Source organism: Triticum urartu, chromosome 6A (assembly GCF_056163025.1).
Source record: "Triticum urartu cultivar PI428250 chromosome 6A, HENAU_Tu73, whole genome shotgun sequence".
NCBI classification, from domain to species: Eukaryota; Viridiplantae; Streptophyta; class Magnoliopsida; order Poales; family Poaceae; genus Triticum; species Triticum urartu.
Window position 1 is genome coordinate 475,459,170 of NC_141878.1, and position 26,601 is coordinate 475,485,770.

At 43.9% G+C, this 26,601-nt stretch overlaps 1 protein-coding gene and 1 pseudogene across 3 annotated transcripts; one reads left to right on the top strand and one right to left on the bottom strand.

Annotated features, from left to right (window-relative positions):
- The first annotated feature begins 12,999 nt into the window (after nt 1-12,999).
- LOC125514185 (plant cysteine oxidase 4) lies at nt 13,000-19,208 on the top strand. Of its 3 annotated transcripts, none has more exons than XM_048679462.2 (7): nt 13,000-13,131; nt 13,283-13,380; nt 15,439-15,667; nt 16,961-17,124; nt 17,242-17,389; nt 18,329-18,529; nt 18,627-19,208. In XM_048679462.2, the coding sequence occupies exons 3-7, from the start codon at nt 15,568-15,570 to the stop codon at nt 18,749-18,751; spliced, it is 738 nt and encodes a 245-aa protein (XP_048535419.1). In that variant the 5' UTR covers nt 13,000-13,131; nt 13,283-13,380; nt 15,439-15,567; the 3' UTR covers nt 18,752-19,208. The 3 variants fall into 3 exon arrangements, with proteins under 3 accessions (XP_048535419.1, XP_048535420.1, XP_087384512.1); XM_048679463.2 differs by having other exon boundaries at nt 13,016-13,197; XM_087528386.1 differs by lacking the exons at nt 13,000-13,131; nt 13,283-13,380 and adding an exon at nt 14,374-14,508.
- A 2,143-nt stretch (nt 19,209-21,351) lies between these two features.
- LOC147965764 (uncharacterized) lies at nt 21,352-21,925 on the bottom strand (annotated as a pseudogene).
- Between the last annotated feature and the right edge of the window lie 4,676 nt (nt 21,926-26,601).

The window sequence follows — 26,601 nt, forward strand, 5'->3', positions numbered from 1 at the left end:
GTCTCTTTCAAATCATCTATCAAAAGTCTCTTTCTTCCTGGATTTCACAACAATATCATCCACATAAGCATGAACATTGTGCCCAATCTAGTTATGGAGGCAATTCTGAACACATCGTTGATAAGTCGCCTGGGCACTCTTGAGCCCAAAAGGCATAGACACATAGTAGAAGGATCCAAAGGGAGTGATGAAAGATGTCTTCTCCTGGTCCTTAACTGCCATCTTGATCTGATAATAACGGGAGTAAGCATCCAAAAAACTCAAACGCTCACAACCAGCCGTAGCATCAATAATCTGATCAATACGGAGGAGAGCAAAAGGATCAGCCGGACATGCCTTGTTAAGGTCTGTGTAATCCACACACATCCGCCAAGTACCGTTCTTCTTGAGTACCAGCACCGGGTTAGCCAACCACTTAGGATGAAAAACTTCCACAATAAACCCAGCCGCCAAGAGCCGGGCCACTTCTTCACCAATGGCCTTACGCCTTTCTTCATTGAAACGACAAAGGAATTGCTTGACCGGTTTAAACTTTGGATAAATATTGAGAGTGTGCTCAGCGAGTTCCATCGGTACACCTGGCATGTCAGAAGGTTTCCATGCAAACATGTCCCGGTTATCACGGATGAACTTGATGAGCGCGCTTTCCTATTTCGGATCCATATTAACACTAATACTGAACTGCTTGGGTGAGTCGCCAAGAACAAAGTTAACTAGCTTAGTGTCATCTGCCGACTTAAACTTTAACAGTGGGTCATGCTCTGTGGTTGGCTTCTTCAAAGGTGTCATATCTGTCGGGTCAACATTATCTTTGTAAAACTTCAACTCCTTTGTTGCACACACAGACTCAGCATAAGCAGCATCGCCTTCTTCACACTCTAAGGTTATCTTCCTATTTCCGTGCACTGTGATGGTACCCTTATAACCCGGCATCTTAAGCTGCAGATAAACATAACAAGGTATTGCCATAAACTTAGCATAAGCCGGCCGACCGAAAAAAGCGTGATAAGGGCTCTGGATCTTGATCACCTCAAAAGTCAATGTCTCAGCTCTGTAATCATGATCATCACTAAAGGCCACTTCCAAATCTATCTTACCCAGTGGATACACCGACTTACCAGGCACCACTCCATGAAAAACAGTAGAGGACGGCTTAAGATCTTTATCAGTTAAATTCATACGACGGAAAGTATCATAATAAAGGATATTGATGCTGCTGCCTCCATCCATGAGCACTTTAGTGAACTTGTAACCTCTGACCTGAGGCACAACCACCAAAGGCAAGTGACTCGGATTGTCAACCCGGGGCGGGTGATCCTCACGGCTCCATACAATAGCATGTTCGGACCATCACAAGTATCGAGGGATCGCCGGCTCAACCACGTTGACTGCCCCTCTTACGAACCTTCTGGTCTCATTTGCATAAACTCGTGGTGAACACATGATACTGTCCACTATTCAACTGCTTCGGATTACTCTGATAACCAGATTGCTGCTGTTGATTCCCTTGACTAGACTGCTGATTAAAACCACCTTGATTTCCTTGGCCCTGAAAACCGGAGTTTGAACCGCCGCCTCCAAAGCCAGGTCCGTGTGAGCCGGAGCCTGCCCCACCGTGAGGGCCATTACCATTATTGTGGTCCTTGTTGAGGTTGTAATTCCTGTACTCCCTCATGATGCTACAAACCTTCCACGGGTGCGTTGATGGTCTATCAGGCCGGCTATGTTTTGGACAGGGTTGGTTCAACATCGCCTCTAGATTAGACCTTGACCCTCTAGATTGGGGCTCAGACCTTCCCTTGCGGCGGCGATCATTGTTCTGCACATTAGTGTTAGCCACAAAATCTAAGCCACCGTCCGCGTGCTTGTGCTTACCATTGTTACCTTGACCTACCGTATTCTGTTGCTGCCCCTTGTCATTTTTCTTCCCCTTTCTGGCCTTCTCCTCATCAGATTATGGATCATTGGTACTATCCAAGTCGGCGTACTTGACGAGAGCCACCATGATCTCCCCCATATCATTACAGTGGCGCTTAAGCTGCCCCAACTTATGCTTAAGGGGAAGGAAACGACAATTTTCTCTAACATGAGGACAACTGAGCCGACGTTAATACTGTCTCAGGAGTGAATAATGGTTGAGATCCAGCACACCCAACGGGTCATTTACTCTCCTTCGCCCTAGACACAAGTGTCTAAATCAAGAATCGACATGGGCTGCTTGCATGTATCCTTGAAATTCTGAATGAAACGGGACTTCAATTCAGCCCATGAACCAATGGAGTTAGCAGGCAACCCTTTCAACCAGTTACGAGCCTGCCCGTCCAACATCATGGTGAAATGCTTAGCGCATGAGGCATCACTGACATCCAACATCTCCATAGCCATCTCATAGCTCTCAATCCAAGCCTCTGGGGCTGATCCAATTTGTAGTTAGGCACTTTACGAGGGCCCTTGAAATCCTTAGGCAAGCGCTCGTTGCATAGAGCCGGCACTAAACATGGCACTCGTAAGCTTCTAGAGGTCACTCCTGCCTCCACAAACGATGACGGATAAACCGAAGATTGTCGTTGAGCCGCTAACTGAGCCGCCAGCTCAGCCTCCCAACGTGCCCTGGCTTGATCCACCAAAGTCTGAGCATCAACACCACCGCGTGCCGGGTCATGCCTACGGGGCTGGTTACGGTTTTTCTCACTGCTTGAAACTGCTGGCGAGTCAATATGTCTACTATAACTCCGGCTCGGACGAGGGGTCGAGTGAATCCTTTCACGGCTGTACGAATAAGCCGCCTGCTGAGCCACTGCTGCTTGAAGAAGCTCTCTGGCCCTCGGCATCTCCATAGCGGCCGGAGACTCGCCTTCCATTAGGAGAGCTGCCAATCCTGTCGCCACAGCAATCATGTTATCTAGAGGATTGGAATAATGACCCGACAGTGTCGGAGCGTGCTGAGACGGAGTCAAGCGGGGCGGGTTAGTAGCTCGTGGTTGAACCGACGCTCCTGTCACCGGTGCTTCACCAGCCCGGTTCATCATAGGCGGGTCACTGGTCCCTGCTCCAGGTGTGTTGAAGAGGTTTCTCACATCATAATCCGGAGTTAAGCGACTCTGGTGCCTCCTCATGATGGCATTTGAAGCGTTTTGATCCAAGGTAAGCTGGAAAGATTCTGCATGAATCCGTTGTGCCTGAACATCAATGCAGCTCGCTCCATGGCCATCCTAGCATTCTCAGCCGCCAGCTCTTCCTTGGCCTGAGCTACCTCATCTCGTAGCTTTGCAACATCCACTTTATGCTGCTCTTGAGTGTCCGGGGTCACCTCCGTCCCCATCAAAGTTGCCAAATCATCCAGCAGTTCGGTCATAACCTGAGCCAGCGGGCACGCAGAGCCGCTAGCCCCAGTCGTCACTGCAGCCACTGAGCTGGAGGTCATGGTCGCGGCGGTCGTCGAACCGAGCACTGGTTGTGTGCTAGCCATGAAGATTGCAACCATGTTCAGTGGCTCATAGGGGTCCGGAATACTGTCACCAACGGAACATCCCCCAAGCTGGTCGTCCTGCAGTTGATACATTGAATCAGTCTCACCGGTTGACGACTCTCCATCGGAGTAGATGGTCATCTCACCACCATACGCAGATCCTTCATCAAGTTCCGCCCCATGGATGGAACCCATAAAGGCATGCTTCACAGTGGTTTGATCCTTAGCGGGTCGTGCACGCTGAGCCGTCTCGACGATGCCGGTGTAGATGTCCGTCTCAGGGCCCGATTCACCGATCTTGCTGATGAAGACGTGGATTTCGCCGAAGGGGACCTGGTACCCATACTCGATTGAGCCATCCTCAGGGCCCCAGCCTGCATCGTCGATGTAGAGTTTGCCGCGACGACTCTTGGTCATCCGGCCCACAACATATCCCTTGATCCCTGCAAAGTCGCCCTTTAAGAACTCGAAACCATCATGCGTTGGACCCATAGTGGGTGCCAACTATCATGGACTTAACACGGCAGATGTCCTAGCGAAAGGACTTAGACGTGGAGCCACCGTGTCTAGGTTAGCTTAAAGGGGTTAATCGGGACAAAGGACACAAAGAGTTTATACTAGTTCGGCCCCTCGTAGCGAGGTAAAGGCTTACTGGGGGTTGTGTTGCTTGGGTTTCGATTACCAGGGAGCGAATCTGCTTGACCTAGTTCTTGACTTGTTGCTTCTTGAGTTAACCCGCCGCCGGGTCACACCCCTTTATATACACAGGTTGATGCCCCACGACTTACATAGTCCTGGCCGGCTCATACACAACGTGTCCGGCTCGGTGACTAACTAAGCTTGCCTTACAATCATATGACGGTTCATCCTCTTAGGCAAAGCCCTGCGTGGATCACTTCACCATCACCGTCACTATGCTGTCGTGCTGAAGAAACTCTCCCTCGACACTTTGCTGGATCAAGAGTTTGAGGGACGTCATCAAACTAAACGTGTGCAGAACTCGAAGGTGTCGTACATTCGGTGCTTGATCAGTCGGAACGAGAAGAAGTTTGATTACATCAACCACGTTGTCAAATGCTTCCACTTTCGGTCTATGAGGGTACATGGACACACTCTCCCCCTCTTGTTGCTATGCATCTCCTAGATAGATCTTGCGTGAGCGTAGGAAACTTTTGAAATTGCATGCTATGTTTCCCAATAGTGGCATTCGAGCCAGGTCTATGCGTAGATGATATGCCCGAGTAGAACACAAAGAGCTGTGGGCGGTGATCGTCATACTGCTTACCACCAATGTCTTATTTTGATTCAGCGGTATTGTTGGATGAAGCGGCCCGGACCAACCTTACATGACCACGTTCATGAGACCGGTTCCACCGACAAACATGCAACTAGTTTTGCATAAAGGTGGCTGGTGGGTGTCTGTTTCTCCAACTTTAGTTGAATCGAATTTGACTACGGCTGGTCCTTGTTGAAGGTTAAAATAGCAAACTTGATAAATCACCGTTGTGGTTTTGATGCGTAGGTAAGAACGGTTCTTGCTAGAAACCCGTAGCATCCACGTAAAACTTGCAACAACAAAGTAGATAACGTCTAACTTGTTTTTGCAGGGCATGTTGTGATGTGATATGGTCAAGACATGATGTGGTATATGTTATTGTATGAGATGATCATGTTTTGTAAAAGTTACTGGCAACCAGCAGGAGCCTTATGGTTGTCTCTTTATTGTATGAAATGCATACGCCATGTAATTGCTTTACTTTATCACTATGTGTCAGTGATAGTTGTAGAAGCAATAGTTGGCGAGACGACCACGACACTGTGATGGGGATCAAGGTGTCAAAGCCAGTGATGATGGAGATCGTGACGGTGCTTTGGAGATGGAGATCAAAGGCACAAGATGAGGATGGCCATATCATGTCACATATTATGATTGCATGTGATGTTTATCTTTTATGCATCTTATTTTGCTTAGTACGATGGTAACATTATAAGATGATCCCTCACTAAATTTTCAAGATATAAGTGTTCTCCCCGAGTATGCACCGTTGCAACAGCTCGTCGTGCTGAGACGCCACATGATGATCAGGTGTGATAGGCTCTACGTTCACATACAACGGGTGCAAGACAGTTTTGCACATGTGGAATACTCGGGTTAAACTTGACGAGCCTAGCATGTACAGACGTGGCCTCGGAACACTGGAGACCGAAAGGTCGAACGTGAATCATATAGTAGATATGATCAACATAGAGATGTTCACCATTGAAGACTACTCCATCTCAAGTGATGATCGGACATGGTTTAGTTGATTTGGATCACGTAATCATTTAGACGACTCGAGGGATGTCTATCTAAGTGGGAGTTTTTAAGTAATATAATTAACTGAACTTAATTTATCATGAACTTAGTCTGGGTAGTTTTGCATATCTATGTTGTAGTTCAATAGCTCACGATATAGCTCCCCATTTATTTTTTATATGTTCCTAGAGAAAAATAAGTTGAAAGATGATAGTATCAATGATGCGGACTGGGTCCGTGATCTGAGGATTATCCTCATTGCTGCATGGAAGAATTATGTCCTTGATGCACCACTAGGTGACGAACCTGTTGCACGAGCAGATACAGACGTTATGAACGTTTTGCAAGCTCGGTATGATGACTACTTGATAGTTTAGTACATCATACTTTATGGCTTAAAACCGGGACTTAAAAAATGTTTTGAATGCCATGGAGCATATGAGATGTTCCAAGAAGCTAAAAATGATATTTCAGACTCATGCCCGTGTTAAGAGGTATGAGACCTCTGACTAGTACTTTGCCTACAAGATGGAGGAGAATAGCTCAGCTAGTGAGCATGTGCTCAGAATGTCCGAGCACTGCAATCGCTTGAATCAAGTGGGAGTTAATCTTCCAGATAAGATAGTGATTGACAGAGTTCTCTAGTCACTATCACCGAGTTACTAGAACTTCGTGATGACCTATAATATGCAAGGGATGACGAAAACGATTCCCAATCTCTTCACGATACTGAAATCAGCGAAGGGAGAAATCAAGAAATAGCATCAAGTGTTGATGATTAACAAGACCACTAGTTTCAAGAAAAAAGGCAAGGAAAAAAAGGGAAACTTTAAAAAGGAATGGCAATAAAGTTGCCACTCCCATGAAAAGGCCCAAAGCTAGACCCAAGCCTGAAACTAAGTGCTTCCACTACAAAGGAAATGGTCACTGGAAGTGGAACTGCCCTAGACACTTGGCAGATAAGAAGAATGGCAAAGTGAACAAAGGTATATTTGATATACATGTTATTGATGTGTACTTTACTAGTGTTTATAGCAACCTCTCGTTATTTGATACTGGTTCAGTTGCTGAGAGTAGTAACTCGAAATAGGAGTTGCAAAAAAACCAGAGACTAGTTAAGGACGAGGTGACGATGTGTGTTGCAAGTAATTCCAAGGTTGGTACGGTCACCATCGCACACTCCATCTACCTGTTGCAGGAGCAGATGCAGATGTTATTTGGTGTTTGTGTTGAGCATTAATATGATTAGATCATGTTTATTTCAATGCAGTTGTTCATTTAAGTCAGAGAATAATTGATGTTCTGTTTATATGAATAAAACCTTCTATGATCATACACCCAATGTGAATGGTTTATTGAATCTCGATCGTAGTAATACACATATTCATAATATTGATGCCAAAATATGCACAGTTGATAATGATAGTGCAACATATTTGTGGCACTGCCGTTTAAGTCAAATTGGTGTAAAACGCATGAAGAAAACTCCATGCAGATGGGCTTTTGAAATCACTTGATTATGAATCATTTGATACTTGCGAACCATGCCTCATGGGCAAGATGACTAAAACTCCATTCTCCGGAACAATGGAGCGAGCTATGACTTATTGGAAATAATACATACCGATGTATGCAGTCCGATGAGTGTTGAAGCTCGTGGCAGGTATCGTTATTTTCTTATCTTCACAGATGATTTGAGCAGATATGGGTATATCTACTTAATGAAACACAAGTATAAAACATTTGAAAAGTTCAAAGAATTTCAGAGTGAAGTGGAGAATCATCGTAGCAAGAAAAAAAAAGTTTCTACGATCTGATCGCAGAGGCGAATATTTGAGTTACGAGTTTGGCCTTCATTTAAAACAATGTGAAATAGTTTCACAACTCACGCCACCTGGAACACCACAGCGTAATGGTGTGTCCGAACGTCGTAACCGTACTCTATTAGATATGGTGCGATCTATGATGTCTCTTACCGATTTACCACTATCATTTTGGGGTTATGCATTAAAGACAGTTGCATTCACTTTAAATAGGGCACCATCTAAATCCGTTCAGACGACACCGTATGAACAGTGGTTTGGCAAGAAACCTAAGCTGTCGTTTCTTAAAGTTTGGGGTTGCGATGCTTATGTGAAAAAGCTTCAACCTGATAAGCTCGAACCCAAATCGGAGAAGTGCGTCTTCATAGGATACCCAAAAGAAACTGTTGGGTACACCTTCTATCACAGATCCGAAGGCAAGATTTTTTTTGCTAAGAATGGATCCTTTCTAGAGAAGGAGTTTCTCTCGAAGGAAGTGAGTGGGAGGAAAGTAGAACTTGATGAGGTAATTGTACCTTCTCTCGAATTGGAAAGTATCTCATCACAGAAATCAGTTCCAGTGATGCCTACATCAACTAGAGAGGAAGCTAATGATAATGATCATGAAACTTCAGATCAAGTTACTACCAAACCTCGTAGGTCAACCAGAGCACGTTCCGCACCATAGTGGTACGGTAATCCTGTTCTGGAGGTCATGTTACTAGACCATGACGAACCTACGAACTATGAGGAAGCGATGATGAGCCCAGATTCCACAAAATGGCTTGAGGCCATGAAATCCGAGATAGGATCCATGTATGAGAACAAAGTATGGACTTTGGTTGACTTGCCTAATGATCGGCGAGCCATAGAGAATAAATGGATCTTCAAGAAGAAGAATGACGCTGATGGTAATGTTATTGTGTATAAAGCTCGACTTGTTGCAGAAGGTTTTCAACAAGTTCAAAGAGTTGACTACGATGAGACCTTCTCACCCGTAGCGATGCTTAAGTCTACCCGAATCATGTTAGCAATCAAATGGGCGTCAAAACTGCATTCCTTAATGGATTTCTTAAAGAAGAGTTGTTTATGATACAACCAAAATGTTTTGTCGATCCTAAATGTGCTAACAAAGTGTGCAAGCTCCAGCGATCCATCTATGGACTGGTGCAAGCATCTCGGAGTTGGAATATACGCTTTGATGAGTTAATAAAAGCATATAATTTTATACAGACTTGCGGTGAAGCCTATATTTACAAGAAAGCCAGTGGGAGCACTACAGCCTTTCTGATAAGTATATGTGAATGACATATTGTTGATCGAAAATGATGTATAATTTTCTGGAAAGCATAAAGGAGTGTTTGAAAGGAGTTTTTCAAAGGAAGACCTCGGTGAAGCTGCTTACATATTGGGCATCAAGATCTATAGAGATAGATCAAGACGCTTGACAAAACTTTCGATGAGTACATACTTAATAATATTTTGAAGGAGTTCAAAATGGACCGGTTAAAGAAGGAGTTCTTGCCTGAGTTGTAAGGTATGAAGTTGAGTAAGACTCAAAACCCGACCACGGTGGAAGATAGAGATAATGAAGGTCATTCCCTATGCCTCAGCCATAGGTTCTATAAAGTATGCCATGCTATATACCAGACCTATTGTGTACCTTGCCATGAGTTTGGTAAGGGGGTACAATAGTGATCCAGGTCAACGGTCAAAATTATCCTTAGGTACCTAAAGATGACTAAGGAAATGTCTCTCGGTTATGGAGGTGACAAAGAGTTCGTCCTAAAGGGTTACGTCGATGCAAGCTTTGACACTGATCTACATGACTCTGAGTCTCAATCTGGATACATATTGAAAGTGGGAGCAATTAGCTAAAGTAGCTCCGTGCAGAGCATTGTAGACATAGAAATTTGGAAAATACATACGGATCTGAATGTGGCAGACCCATTGACTAAACTTCTCTCACAAGCAAAACATGATCACACATTAGTACTCTTTAGGTGTTAATCACATGGCGATGTGAACTAGATTATTGACTCTAGTAAACCCTTGGGTGTTGGTCACATGGCAATGTGAACTATGGGTGTTAATCACATGACAATGTGATCTATTGGTGTTAAATCACATGACGATGTGAACTAGATTATTAACTCTAGTGCAAGTGGGAGACTGAAGGAAATATGCCCTAGAGGCAATAATAAAGTTGTTATTTTATATTTCCTTATATCATGATAAATGTTTATTATTCATGCTAGAATTGTATCAACTGGAAACTTGATACATGTGTGGATACATAAACAAAACACTGTGTCCCTAGTAAGCCTCTACTAGACTAGCTCATTAATCAATAGATGGTTAAGTTTCTTAACCATAGACATGTGTTGTCATTTGATGAACGGGATCACATCATTAGGAGAATGATGTGATGGACAAGACCCATCCGTTAGCTTAGCATATGTATCGTTCAGTTTTATTGATATTTCTTTCTTCATGTCAAATACATATTCCTTCGACTATGAGATTATGCAACTCCCGGATACCGGAGGAATACCTTGTGTGCTATCAAACGTCACAACGTAACTGGGTGATTATAAAGATGCTCTATAGGTATCTCCGAAGGTGTTTGTTGGGTTGGCATAGATCGAGATTAGGATTTGTCACTCCGAATATCAGAGAGGTATCTCTGGGCCCTCTCAGTAATGCACATCATAATAAGCCTTGCAAGCAATGTTACTAATGAGTTAGTTGCGGGATGTATTACGGAACGAATAAAGAGACTTGCAGGTAACGAGATTGAACTAGGTATGAAGATGCCGACGATCAAATCTCGGGCAAGTAACATACCGATGACAAAGGGAATAACATATGTTGTCATTACGGTATGACCGATAAAGATCTTCGTAGAATATGTGGGAACCAATATGAGCATCCAGGTTCCGCTGTTGGTTATTGACCAGAGAGGTGTCTCGGTCATGTCTACATAGTTCTCGAATTTGTAGGATCCGCACGCTTAACATTCGATGACGTATTATATGAGTTATGTGATTTGGTGACCGAATGTTGTTCAGAGTCCTGGATGAGACCACATACATGATGAGGAGTCTCAAAATGGTAAAGAGGTAATGATTGATATATAGGACGATGGTATTTGGACACCGGAAGTGTTCCGGGGGTACCGGGTTTATATCGGGTCACCGAAAGGGGTTCCAGGTATCCCTGGCAACTACATGGGCTTAATGGGCCAAGAAGGGGACAAACCAGCCCCTAGGGGATAGTGCGCCCCATGTAGGCGAAAATAAGGGGAAGGAAAGAGGGGAAGAGGGGAGCAATTCGGCCTCCCCCTTCCTTCTCTCCTCCCTCCTCCCCCTCCGGATGAATATGGAAGGGGGTGGAGGCCAAATTGGGAGGGGCCCAAGTAGGATTCCTCCTACTTGGGGCGCCCCTTGGCTGCCTCTCCTCCCCTCCAACCTATATACATGTGGGGGAGGGGGGGAGACCGCTAGAACACACAACAACATCTGTTAGCCGCGTGCGGCGGCCCCCTCCATAGTTTACGCCTCTGGTCATATTGTCGTAGTGCTTAGGCGAAACCCTGCGCGGATCACTTCACCATCACCGTCACCACGCTATCGTGCTGACGAAACTCTTACTCGACACTTTGCTGGATCAAGAGTTCGATGGACGTCACCAAACTGAACGTGTGCAGAACTCGGAGGTGCCGTACGTTCGGTGCTTGATCGATCAGAATGAGAAGAAGTCCGATTACATCAACCGCGTTGTCAAACGCTTCTGCTTTCGGTCTACGAGGGTACGTGGACACACTCTCCCCCTCTCGTTGCTATGCATCTCCTAGATAGATCTTGCGTGAGCGTAGGAAAATTTTGAAATTGCATGCTATGTTTCCCAACAAAACCGTGGAGATCTATTCAATGGTGAGGCTGAGCATCGAGGACCTGCACGTAATAGGAGCGGCGCCACAATCGATGAGCTATTGAAAAACTGGGAACTGTGCCCCGCACTGAGAAAGATGAAAAAGACGCTGGAGCCGCTGCTGAAGGTATGGACGACAACGTCTGTTTTCTAGGACTTGGAGTACTGGCCCAAACTCGACACGCCTCATTGCCTTGATCAAATGCATATCGCGAAGAATGTCCTCGAGGGCTTGCTTGCGACACTGATGAACATGCAGATAAGACCAAGGATGGGCCGAAGGCAAGAGGAGACTTGCAAGATTTGAAAATCAGGGCAGATTTGCACATGCCGCCCCATAAAAAGTCAAAGGAGACAGAGATGGAGACGGAGGTGTGGGAGAAGAAGGGCAGAAAAGTGAACAAGGAAGAGGATTATTGCCCCCCTTCTTGCTTCACCTTAAGTCTGGCTGAGATCGATCTTCAAGTGCCTTATCGGAATAAAAGTTAGTTCCGGTTACTGTGGGAAGATAAGCAGATTTGCGAACAAAGTCAAAGCTCAGGTCCATACTAAAAATGAACTTAGAAATAGTGATGCAAAATGTATGTACCAAGGAGCCCTTAGGAATGTTGATAGCTTGTCTCGTCAACATGACGACGACGAACTTATGACTAGGAGTCAAAATATCGGGATACTTTCCTTCCCATGTATACTTCTCTTTCACTAGATATGAGTTCATCGCCACATATTAATAAGGAAGACACCCATATATGCTCGCCACACACACGTAGACATCACATTCGTCCCTCCTGAGCTTATTGGAAGGACCACCGCCACCATCAAATAGAGCAGAAAACATGAACGATCACAGACTCCCAACAATGCATCAGATTCGATGAAAAATCGGATCCCTGAGGGAATATCGCTCACTCTCTTAGAGTTGCTCATATGGACTAGGTATGCGTGCGTGCGTTGTATGCACGTGCTTAGGCTGGTCGTGGGGAGTAACTTATACTAGTGTCATACATATGACACTAGTCTAAATTACTACCTTCATAGTGCAAAGTAACATAGTAGTAGTGTCATAGAAGACTTCATTAATTAGCTTGTAAACTCATCTTGTCTTGAAAAGCGCTATGTTACAGTAACATATTATGTTACCACCTCTCATTAACTACATGCCACATAAACAAAAATTTCTCGGAGTGCGCTGTGTTACTTGCTAAGTTACTTCCACTATGACTAGCCTTATAAACGTCTGTATCTGTTTGTGTTTTAAAAAATAACATCAAATGATACTTGATTTACAATAATAACAATGTTTTTATAGGGAGAATAATAATGTTGTATACTGTATTTTATTTTGAAACGAAAGATGCGTGATTTGATCAAAATTTGCCGAGGCAAGCCCCGCAGAAAACTGCCGGAGGAGGGCAACCAGCCCCGCGAGCGTCGCTCGGTCGCGCGTGTCCCTCCCTCGCCTCCCGGAGGTCCCATCTCCCCCTCCCTCTCTCTCTCTCCTTCCCTCCCCCTCCCCCCTCCCCCTCCCCCCTCCCCGTAACCCTATCTTCCTCACCAGTCACCCCCCTTCCCTCTCGCCCTCCTGGCGGCGGCGTCGGCGGCGCGTGTCTGACTGGGAGCTTTAGCGGCAGGTCGGCCGTGCCCTCTCCCTCCCTCACCTCTCTCCTATCTGCAGCGAGCGGTGGCGGCGGGAAACGGCGAGTGTCGTCGGTTGCTGACATGCTCCTCCTCCCCGTCTCTCCTTCTCTGTCCTCTGACCCCCGCTCCCCGTCGTCTTTGCAGCTCGCGCAGCCGCCGATTTGGACGACGCCGGCGACCAGGACCTCACCGGCAGCAGCGCATCTTATCCAAGTTTGCAGATTTCCCCTACAAAGTCCGAGGTACAAACCCTAGACCTCAAGATCTGATTCGGTATTGTATTGGTGATTTTCCCTTCCCAAATCCTTCAAGCTAGGTGACCATCCGTTCGAAAATGGTATGCTGCGGCAGTTGGCCCGTGTGTTGACCTGGTTTTGCTACCTGTATTGGTGGCCTTAATTTTTTTTTGCGATATCATGTGTATGGTACTTTATTGCTCGCTACCATCTGTGGACATCAAATCTGCCTGTAGTGCTTATTGTATTGTATGGCGTGTCATGTTGAAGTTACATTTTCTTGTTTCGACCAAAATCTGTCTGTAGTGCTTATTGAATTACATTGTGTCATGTTGAAGTTATATTTTTCTTGTTCTGATTTTGCATTTAGATGGACAATAATACAAATATGCTAATTTATGGGGCAGTTGCATATATGCTATTACATACTCCCTCCATTTCAATGAATAAGATGCGCACGCTTTCCAAAATCTAACTTTGAAAATAAATTATATCAATAATGTATATTTTAGTGACTTAAATATTATACCACTGAAAACTTCTTTTCAATACGAATTCAATGGTATAATTTTTACCACATATAATCAACGTTTGGTTGGTCTAATTTATGGTCAAAGTTGAATTTTGGGGTGCGTGTGCTCCTATTCATTGGTATGGAGGGAGTATGGGCTACTAGGTGAGAAGGGTAGGATGGAGTACCTAGACAATATAATGATATAGTTTGTGTGAACATGCTTAGGCTTGGTAGAGCACCTTTCTTACGATTTATAAACTTGTGAATTGCTCAAAGACACGATACATATGTTGTTGAGCAGCAAGTAGCCATGTTTCTTTTATTACCGTTGGACACAACCTTAGGAATGGATTAATTGTGACAGAGAACCTTTCTTGTGCTTGGGGGATATGATACATATGTGTGTTGAGCAGCTAGTAGCTATGTTTTTTTTAACATTTTTGGGCACAACCTTAGGAATAGATTAATTGTCACAAATTTGTTAGGTCCACTGAAGTTGTTAGCTGTTATTTTTAAAAAGTCCTCCGTGCTATTGGCATGCTATGAGATGATCTTACGAAGCCTCCATTGGAGACCCCAACCAAAATAGAAGTGTGCCACAGGTGGGATCCATACTTAAGGTATGAGATTGAGCGACACCACTTATTTTTTTGTAGGTACGGTTTTTTAGATCCTATTTTTTTGTTTTATTTATCACCAATCAGTACTGTGTTGGACCTATTGATGGTACGCGAGTAACAAGCTTCATAGCTTATGGTAGGGGCCTTAGGCCATCTACAATGCCGGCTGCTTATGGAGGCCCTTGCATGAAAATAAATAAAGATTGTAAAATAGAAAAAACACCTAAGCGCCCTGGCTTGCAACGGCAGGCACTAATTCCGTAGAGTAAATTAAACAATCAGGCATTTCGAGCGGGCAGAAAAACGGACAAGCGCCGACACATCATCTTTTGCTGACACCTTGGATAACACCAGGATTCAGCGGACTAATTGGCCTGGAATCTAACTCTGGCAGTTGTCCTAAGCGCCCGCCTTGGTCGTGCCCTTAATCCACTTGCTCTTGTATTCCCCTCTACGTTTGTATGCAAAACACATGTGATTACAGGTGATATTTTGGTTGTGCCATTGACTAGGGCACTTTGTTAGCATTTCGCATAGCTATCTGCATTCCAGTTTCCAGAGTGAAAGTGCTGTTAAACATAATCATCATATTATACCTAATTTTGTATTATGCCCTGCCCCCCCCCCCCCCCCCCCCCAACTGTTGTTACCTTCTCTAAATGCGGTTGGGCACCCAGTATGTGTTGTGAGCATATGTGAACATGATCTTGTGCTTCTTCAGGTGTTTTACTTCAAATTAAGGGTTTACACTCTAATTCAGTTTCTTACTGGATACACGCAAATTTTCCCCATCCGAATATCAGCTACTTTACGATAACCTATGTAATAGGCGTCTTGTTACCATACATTTCTTCAGTCTTTAACATGTATTTCTTTGATGTGACTACTGATGCATAATGCCACAAATATAAACTGCTGTTATTTTGGTAGGTGGGAAAGACTCTGCTCCATCATCAAAACCCTGTGGATCAATTGCCACCAGTCTTGGGTTGCAAAATCTGGACAGAGCCTTCTGAAGTTTGACAGTCATATCTTGTCAACTGTACATTGCCGTGCAAGATGCCAAAAATAAAGAACCTGTCTGATGCATGTAAAGTATCATTTTCTCCAGATGGACCTATATCTGAAGAAACACTCGAGAGAGTTCGTGCACTGTTAGGTGAGTCGAACTTTATACTATTTTGAATAATCTGGAGTTATTTACGTGGAGATTGCTATGGTACAGGGTACATACATCATCTGGTTGCAGAGTCTTGTAAATCCTTCCTCTCCTAACATTCCTCACTCAGCATTCTCACATAAATTGCAATATTACATACACATGTACCATAGTCATCGTCTTCTGCTTTTTTTCTAATGTCCTTCATCCTAACTAGATGTCAGATCATGCATTAGCCTTACTATACTGCTTTTATCAGTAACTGGATGTTACTGAATCAAGCTGAGCCACTTGTTGTTATATGATAGAAAGTTTTAGCAGTAATCATATTGCCAAGTTAGTTTTTGTAATGCATGATACCAACAGCGCATAAAAGGTATGAACACAATGGATTCGAGAGCAACTTATAAGTTGCTTGAAGGTGGTGGCTTCCTTTTTAGCTGTGCCTCATCCTTGATTCGTATCATTGCACAAACCATTAATCTTCTGTATAATGTTTTTTATTGAAACCATTCCATGCCTTCTATTTTTAAAAAAATGTGCCAAGAGTTTTGAAAAACTCATCAGCTACATTTCCTGGTAAACAATCCGAACTTACCGATCAATAAGACAAGAACATTTATTTGTGTTGTACTATTTTCATGTAAGGAGTTTCTTAATAGTCTTAGTTGTCAGTGCTCGTGAAGAGGTATGACCAACAGTGAACTACATGTGCTACTCTAATTGCATGGCAAAAGCAGTATTTTTATTTGGAATGGTATAAATGTCCACTTCCAACCCATAACTTGGGCTCCACTTTTGAACACTAAACTTACTGTTGAAATTGTAACCTCCAACTATTTAAACGATCCAGTTATCACTTATCACCTTAAAGTGATTGGATTAGTGGTTTGGGTGACATGGGTTACGTGTTTGTCATGTTTAAACATTGCCATGAACTAGCAAACCCCACAGAAACAAACAATCAAGAAACTCATCATTCGGACAGAGAACTTCAATTATACTTCTTGAAATGGAACCAAAATTGGTAAATAAGTACTTCGATGGCATGGCAAAACGTGGCAGTAACATTAACAAGATATTATTATTTTCTTAGCTGCTTTGGCCATCTTCATGTTTGATATGAACTTGTGATGTACTATACTGCTTCTAGAATTTGTTCCATTGCTAATGTAGGGTAAAACTTGCTTTTCATCTCAACCGCAAAAAAAAAACTTGCTTTTCATCTGATTCAGCGAAACCATAGCAATGAGCATTTGCAGACTCATAATTGATTCTATTTTGTATTCCCAGATGAGATCAGACCTTTAGATCTTGGTTTAGATAACGAAGCACAAATTGCACGTACTTGGAATAGTTCTACGCGTCAACAGAATGGGAGGCGAGGACGCGGTGGGCCTAATCAGTACGCGCCCACAATCAAATATCTGCACATTCATGAATGCGAAAGTTTCTCTGTAAGATCTCTTGCACGTCATCTAAGCATTATCTTAATTAATAAACTGTGCATTTTCAAATGAATACATGAAGTGCCTCCTTTCTTATAACTTTGATTTTCATAATTTATTATGCAGATGGGTATATTTTGTATGCCACCGTCATCAGTTATTCCACTTCACAATCATCCAGGAATGACTGTGCTGAGCAAGCTTCTTTATGGCAAGCTGCACGCCGAATCGTATGATTGGATTGATGTAGCTGATCCAACTGACCCGTTAAAGCGTAAGTTCTGCCATTCGAAAATCTTCTACACAACAATAGTTGGCCATGGCCGTAGTCCTCCAATTGGTTAATTTGTTTGTGCATGATATCCAGTATGCAACTCATGACTGATCTAGTTCTTTTTCCCCTTGCTTAATAAATGGAAATGCAAATTACTATGCAAAACTAATGTGGAATGCGTTTTATGCAAGAAGATAATTTTATTGGACATTTCCTTTCATCAAATGAACATGTCATGCAATTTCTTGGTACATTTCTTATCATGAAATCCGCACAGTATGCAATGACCTATAATGATCTGTGGTGTATGTTGGGGACCTTGCAGCAATAGTTATTTGAAAGCATCTTTTTTAGATGTAGCAGCAAAATTGCTGGAATTAGTAAATATGGCCCTAATTAGATGCTACAGAACAGCAACCTTGTTTGTGCCCTTACCTTCTATTCTCAGAAGTAAATTGGGCCATTTTCACTGTTGAATGTCCTAGAAAAAGGCTTTTGCTCCCATGTTTTGCTCTTCAAATTCTACTGATGTTGTCAATTACAGGAACTCTATCTGTGATGCCAAATTTTGTGTCATGCCATCTGTTTCCACACCCTACTTTGTGTCTCAATTATTCAGTATGGCATAACTTGCCTATTGCGGCACAGAAAGTTGCTGAGTAGTGGCTGGATACTGATGGCATTCTTAATCGCAATTTGTTAATGCTAGCAAACACCTCGAAAGTAATGCCAGATAGTTAGTTGTCATGCATTTAATAAATTGCTGTATCTCCTGCTATCTAATTTTGATGAGCTCAAAGAATGTCTATGCTTAGAAACTAGTCTTATGGATCATTTATTAATCATGCAAATGATCCTAGTTTAAATCATTTTGTTGGTTGTGTCAAATTTGTGTGCCGACTAATAAGATTATGTAGCCTATTACTCCCTTGGGTGCAGCAAGACCAGCAAGGTGTGTGAGAGACCGTGAAATGACTGCGCCAGAGACAACCATTCTTTATCCTGATAGGGGTGGTAACATCCACACTTTCAGAGCCATCACACCTTGTGCGCTCTTTGACGTCCTTTCTCCACCATATTCTGCTGAGAATGGGAGAGACTGTTCATACTTCCAGAAGTCTTCAGTCAAGGAGCCATCTGGTAATATACAGCTCTTGACATTTGATTATTGTTTTTAATCTATTTTATGTTATGCCAGTTTTGAGTTGTTTTAACATTTTCTGCTACAATTTACCAGTTGTTTTGCCGAGTGAAATAGATAGCTCAGAGGTAGTCTGGTTGGAGGAATTGGAGGACCATCAGCCTCCGGAGGGCTTTGTTGTTGCTAGAGGTTTGTATAAAGGCCCTGTGATAAGGAGATAGTTAGGTTTTTATACCACTTTTGCCAATGGATTGAGGATGCAGAGGCCTCCTAGTATCAGTTGTATGTGGCTTAGTAGAGCAAGTATCGTCCAGGCAACCTGCATGCAGCCTGCGGTTTACGTTGTACACACACGACCTGATGTGGATGAATGAAGAGCGTTTGAGACCATTTTCATCATGCCTGCTCGGTACTGGAGCAATGCTGATGGTCTGTGATGTACCCACGTGGCTCTTTTATCAGATGAAGGCCTTGGAGTATATACTTTTGAGAAGAGGAGAGTTCTTGCCACGCTGTATTAGGTAGAAAACAAGTGGCATGGGCTTCTCACCTAATGATTGTTTCAGAAAAAAAGATTTGGTGTGATGAACCGATTATTCCGTGTCATTATGTAAACAATCGCATAAACATTCTTTGGGATAAATCTGTCTTTGCAAAAACTGGCAATGCGGTGTATTCTGTCAGAGTCTAGTAACCATTCCTTTCCCTTCCAGTTAAGTCTGTCGTCATTTTTCAACATAAAGATTGTTTTGCATAAATTTCCTGTCTTTTCACTAGTCACTCAGTACTCTATTAGAACATATGCACAGAGAATTTTTTCCCCTCTTAATTGTCAAGAGGCTACTAAATACTTGGCCAATCTTTTGGGGATACACGTTGGTCACGATATTCAGCACCAAGGGCACCCCAGCGCATATAATGGAAGCCACTCCGAGTCTCTGACCATGCCTAGCGGAGCGACGAGCCGTGCTTTGTATTCCCTTTTTAACATTTCGAATCAATGAAGTTCCAGCGTTCCCCTAAAAAATGAAATTTGATAATTGCAAACTTCTGTTTTATTTTGCGAGTAAGGCTATGGATTATATTTAAAACTCCCAATGACGCAAGATGTCTAAAAAAACAAGATAATTACAAGCAGGTTATGAGAGAGACAAACTTGATCTCAAGCACGAGCTGAATGTGCCTCACCACTGCCGAAGCTGACATGACCTTGTATTGGTTGAGTGCGGGTCGCCACTACCGAAGCTGACATGACCTTCTATCGTGTTGTTGGAAAATTGTGCCAAACCCTTTACCAAACAAAACTTTCCCAGCTTCACAACACCGGCGAAGAGGGTGCCTCTGCGATGAAGAGGGAGAGCAAACAACCAAAGAACTATCTGTCACGTCAAGGAGACACCAAAGGGAAAAAAAAGAGGACACCGCCTCAAGAGTGCCACTGGTTGCCAGCAACACCACCATCACAAAGAGCAACAAGAAGAAGACCATTACCTTAGAACCAACACAAAGACACATGAATCACCTGCTCAGATTCGGCACCGTAAGCTAAGCGAGGAGAGATCTAGTGGAAACTTACTCGGTGCTGTGACCACCACCACAGGAGTCGAAGCCATGAAGAGCCACAGACCTAGCTAAGACACTAGACTATTGGACACACGCGAAAACAAAGTCTCGGGGTTTCCCTTCCTCCAACCGTCGCTGGAGTAGTCGGTGGAAGTGAAGGAACCTCGGAGACGCGTAGTCTAGGGCCCTGATTCCTCGCTGCGGTGGCTAGGTCACGACTTGGGAGAAAAACGATTCAATATGGTTAAGCTTGTTGTGGTGGCTAGAACTCATAGCAGAACTATCGTTTGGTTGTAGATGACAGTGCAATGATCGATGAGCTGAGATAAGGATTATCGGTGCCAACTAAGTCCTTGTTCGGTTCCATGACAAATGAGAGGGATTGACATGTATTGGCAGGGATTAAATCCCATCTAGTTCAAATTTCCCCCAAATCCCCCCCATTTCACTCCAATCCACTCCAATCCACTTTTTTTTTTGAGGGAATGGCTTAACCGAACAAGGCTTAAAAGTGAAAACAGAAATTCTCGGTACAAACAACAATTAATAGGAAAAAGCCTCATGGAGAGAATAACATAACGTCAAATACAATTTCTCAGCATAAACGAGAATAGCAATTAACCAGCTTCATCTCATTAGCAATTACAATAATGAAATAAAAATTCCCAGTCTAAATGCGGATAACAATTAGTCATTCTTTATCTCAACTCCTACCATCCAAGTAGCACATTAATTCACAGAAAAATCCATTTCAAGACTGCAGCTGCAGTCCTATATACATCTAGCCTGACGGAGGGAAGTCTCAAAGCATTGAGTCTTGTAGCCAAATCGATGAGACAAACGAGGTTCAGAACGCCGAGTATTGGTTCCTAGTACGAGTAGGCTCTAGTTATGTGCTCAAGATTAAGCGCACAAATGTGAAAATACATGAGATACCTCATGCCCAACAGTAGTAGACTGCTGCAAGCCTGAGAGTCCCACTGTCCCAGCAAGAGCCCACTGTCAGTGTGCGCATCTGCTTACGATTCACGCATGCATGCATGCGTCCCCGCAGCTACGCATGAGGGCAGCGAACAGTATGTTAGAAGTATATAAACAACAACAACAACAACCACAAAGCCTTTAATCCCAAACAAATTGGGGTAGACTAGAGATGAAATCCATAAAATCTCGCAACCAACTCATGGCTTTGTCATATGGATAGCAAGCTTTCACACACCCATGTTCATAACTAGCTCTTTGATGATACTTCAATTCTTCATGTCTCTTTTAGCGGACTCCTCTCATGTCAAATTCGGTCTACTCCGCCCTTTTTTGACATTCTCCGCACACTTTAGCCGTCCGCTATACACTGGAGCTTCTGAAGGCATGCGTTGAATATGCCCAAACCATCTCAGACGATGTTGGACAAGCTTCTCTTCAATTGGTGCTACCCCAACTCTATCTCGTATATCATCATTCCGAACTCGATCCTTCCTCGTGTGGCCACATATCCATCTCAACATACGCATCTCCGCTACACCTAACTGTTGAACATGTCGTCTTTTAGTCGGCCAACACTCAGCGTCATACAACATTGCGGGTCGAATCGCCGTCCTGTAGAACTTGCCTTTTAGCTTTTGTGGCACTCTCTTGTCACAGAGGATGCCAGAAGCTTGACGCCACTTTATCCATCCGGCTTTGATTCGATGGTTCACATCTTCATCAATACTCCCATCCTCCTACAGCATTGACCCCAAATATCGAAAGGTGTCCTTCTGAGGTACCACCTGGCCATCAAGGCTAACCTCCTCCTCCTCCTCACACCTAGTAGTACTGAAACCGCACATCATGTACTCGGTTTTAGTCCTACTAAGCCTAAACCCTTTCAATTCCAAGGTTTGTCTTCATAACTCTAACTTCCTATTTACCCCCGTCCGACTATCGTCAACTAGCACCACATCATCCGCAAAGAGCATACACCATGGGATATCTCCTTGTATATCCCTTGTGACCTCATCCATCACCAATGCAAAAAGATAAGGGCTCAAAGCTAACCCCTGATGCAGTCCTATCTTAATCGGGAAGTCATCAGTGTCGACATCACTTGTTCGAACACTTGTCACAACATTATCGTACATGTCCTTGATGAGGGTAATGTACTTTGCTCGGACTTTGTGTTTCTCCAAGGCCCACCACATGAAATTCTGCGATATCTTATCATAGGCCTTCTCCAAGTCAATGAACACCATATGCAAGTCCTTCTTTTGCTCCCTATATCTCTTCATAAGTTGTCGTACCAAGAAAATGGCTTCCATGGTCGACCTCCCAGGCATGAAACTAAACTGATTTTTGGTCACGCTTGTCATTCTTCTTAAGCGGTGCTCAATGACTCTCTTCCATAGCTTCATTGTATGGCTCATCAACTTAATTCCATGGTAATTAGTACAACTCTGAACACCTCCCTTGTTCTTAAAGATTGGTACTAATATACTCCGTCTCCATTCTTCTGGCATCTTGTTTGTCCGAAAAATGAGGTTGAAAAGCTTGGTTAGCCATACTATCACTATGTCCCCGAGACCTTTCCACACCTCAATGGGGATACAATCCGGGCCCATGGCCTTGCCTCCCTTCATCCTTTTTAAAGCCTCCTTGACCCCAGACTTCTGGATCCGCTGCACAAAACGCATGCTGGTCTCATCAAAGGAGTCATCCATTTCAATGGTAGAACTCTCATTCTCCCCATTGAACAGCTTGTCGAAGTACTCCCGCCACCTATGCTTAATCTCCTCGTCCTTCCCCAAGAGTTGGCCTGCTCCGTCCTTGATGCATTTGACTTGGCCAATATCCCTCGTCTTCCTCTCTCGGATCTTGTCATCTTATAGATGTCCCTTTCGCCTTCCTTTGTACCTAACCGTTGGTAGAGGTCCTTATACGCCCGACCCCTTGCTTCACCAATAGCTCGCTTTGCGGCCTTCTTCGCCATCTTATACTTCTCTATGTTGTCTGCACTCCTATCCAGGTATAGGCATCTAAAGCAATCTTTCTTCTCTTTAACCGCCTTCTGGACATCATCATTCCACCACCAGGTATCCTGTCTTCGCTTTTCCTTCCCCTGGACACTCCAAACTCCTCCGAGGCCACCTTACGAATGCAAGTCGCCATCTTCATTCACACATTGTCCGCATCCCCTCCTTCCTCCCAAGGGCCCTCCTTAATGACCCTCTCCTTGAAATCCTGAGCTACCTCCCCCTTGAGCTTCCACCACTTCGTTCTAGCGACTTTGGCACGCTTATCCCGCTGGACACAAATCCGAAAGCAGAAGTCAGCAACCACCAGCTTATGTTGGGGTACAACACTTTCTCCAGGTATCACCTTACAGTCTAGGCACGCACGCCTATCTTCTCTTCTCGAGAGGATGAAATCAATCTGGCTAGAGTGTTGGCCACTACTAAAAGTCACCAAAGTATATAAACGTGTAAGATCGAGATAAGAGTTAGAGATAAAATATGTTTAAATCTTGTATGATTTGTCTTGTACTTCAAATCTTTTCATTACGTTGTACTCCTATATATACCCATATGAGGGCATCTATAGCCGGACGGAACAATTTAGCCCTTCAAACATCCACGGACGTGCCCGACCAGCGTCCAAGCGTGTCTTACTTTTTACCTTATATGTCCGGTTATATGCATGTGATTGGTGGAGAAGAAGGGAGAGAAAGAAAAGAAATAATAAAGTAAGAAAAAAGATGCTCTGTGTGGGCCTAATCCTATGTGGCGGATGCAGGACCACTGACCGGACACACCCGTGCATTTAAGGAGGCTTTGAGGGGTTTGGTTGGGTTAACTTTTTGCTTCTCTCTCCTGTCCGGCCTGTGGTCCCTGCGCCCGTCCGGTCAATTTGAGAAGTCCGATTGCAGATGCTCTAAGGGTCGGATCAATACAACACAATAAAACACAAACATTAGACATCATATAATTTTCTACTTGATATTAGAGCGGTTAGTCTAACGACGTCAATCTAGGTTTCTCCATCACTTCCGTAGCTCGCCGCCACCGTAGAGATTAATCTCTTCTCTCTGGTCTGCGATCATCAAAGATGAGAACGGTTCCGTAAATTAGGTTAGATCAATTCTTCAAAGTTAAAAATTCCATTAGACTAGTTTTACCCTAGCGACGGATAAATCAGATTGCTTTGTTTTTCGGTGAAGAAAATAAGGACTTGTTGCTCCGAAACGGCCGCCAAGTGTTTAATGACCTCCCGCGACTTCAGACTTCAACGATCCGTGCATCCGGCAACTCCATCTTCGTGCACATCCAGCTATGCGACGCGGTCGAACTTGATCCGATTTGTGCGCTCAACATGATCGAACTCAATTCGATCTGTGCAACGCACACGACACTTCAGACCTCACTTTGATGCCGCTCGCCTACAGGCTACGATCGACTATATCAACCTCCAAAAGCCGCGTGCATGGCCGGAACAACGAGGTCATGGGCGTAGGTCACATGCAAGGACAACGAGCGCAGATGCACACACGAGCGCGTGTTCAAGTCGCCTCTCCCACAACACCACCAGGTGGGCTGCATCGCAAAGGAGGCCACGGTACCGGGACGTCCAGGTTGTGAGGTTCGTGGCTCCTTTGATTCAAACGATTTTCGTAGGAATTTTGGAGGATTAGATCCTTAGTTTTTCTTTAATGTTGGTTGTTTGGTTTATAGATTGAATCCTAGAATTTCTAAGGATTCCTTTGTATACTATTTTTTATAAGATTTTTCCTATTCTAAAATTTTTAGAATCCTTTCGTAAAAAAGAAAAAATAATTTTTTAAGGGAAGGTCATCATAGCTAGCTTTATTAGATCAAAGAACAATTACATCGTTCATCAGCTGACTAAGTAAGAACCCAGGTGGTTCATTACTCCAGCTCTCATTATGTTTATTACAAAAACTAAATTTAGCTAGTTCATGTGCTACTGAATTTGCATCACGGAAACAATGCTTGAACACGACCTTCCCAATTAACGCGGTCAGCAAAAATCGCTGCTGATGCATTCCATCATTGGTCTTGCCCTTGACAATAGTTCACCACATTTATCGAGTCAGATTCAGCTTCAATTCTGTTGAAACCCAGGGAATTTATAAATGATAAACAATCACGCATAGCAATTGCTTCAACTGTCATCACATCAGCAGCATGATGGACAATTATGCACTGTGCAGCTATGAACCGCCCCTTCTCATCACGCAAAATGGCTCCTATGGTAAGAAAAAAGAACTTTTAGAATCGAGCAAATCAAGAAGACCCTTAGATTTCATCTGATGTTGATGCACGCCTGCATGGATGCACCAAAGTCCAAAGTGCATATGCATGTGTTTTCTAAAAAAGTGCCTGCGCATGAAACGGCGGCAGCAGAAACTTCTTCGATCGTTCCGAGCTACTCTACCCAGGGCCACCGGCGCAGCACAACCTGATCTTTGTCGAAGTTCAAAATTTTATTCTTTTCATAATAATACGTTTCTCGTTCATATCGCAAAGATCAAAGTACAAGTCACGTAAACACCGACATGACAAAATTGAAAAGACAACATATCGTCTCTGAGCTTGACACCAATGCCTGTCACCTGCTTTCGGCACCACCACAACAACCACCAAAGAAAAAGAAAATGATGAATTACCTTCTCATCCGAGCTCGACGCGGCACCACATATACACCAGCCGTACGCAACGGTACACACCGACATTTACTCCTGGAGATCTGCATCGACCCCGCCACGACTCATCGAGTTGTATGACTACATCACGCCCAAAAAAGAAAAACTGCGTCGAGCAAATATGAGAGAAGCGACATCAAGATGCACAATTCACACGCGAGGCTAGTGTGGAAAGAGATACAATTCTTCATCGACTTTTTCAGCATAACACGACATTGACACTTCATCGCCACAAGGGACGCTTCCAAGCAAGTACAAGACGTGACCTCGGCGACGGTTATGGGCACATCATGATGGGACATTGACAGCGTCATCTGCGGTGACATGAAGTCACTATAGAGAGTTAGTGACAACCCGTACACGGGCACACGGTCCTGGCAAAACCGATGTGTCCTCTATGGGTTTTCTAAGGTCTTGGCGAAACCGAGGGACTCATAGCTGATGATACCCTCTGACATCCGTAAGGTGCATCCTCTATGACTATAGCTTCTCATCTACAACACAGCACAATTTCTTTTGCGCCTCCGGCTTTGAGCGGCTTCATCATCCACAACGTCTATGTTGGGGAACGCATTATTTCAAAAAAATTCATACGATCACACAAAATCTATCTAGAAGATGCGTAGCAACGAGAGGGGAGAGTGTGTCTACGTACCCTCGTAGACCGAAAGCGGAAGCGTTTAGTAATGCGGTTGATGCAGTCGAACGTCTTCTGATCCAACCGATCAAGTACCGAACGCACGACACCTTCGCGATCTGCACACGTTTAGCTCGGTGACGTCCCTCGTACTCTTGATCCAGTTGAGGCTGAGG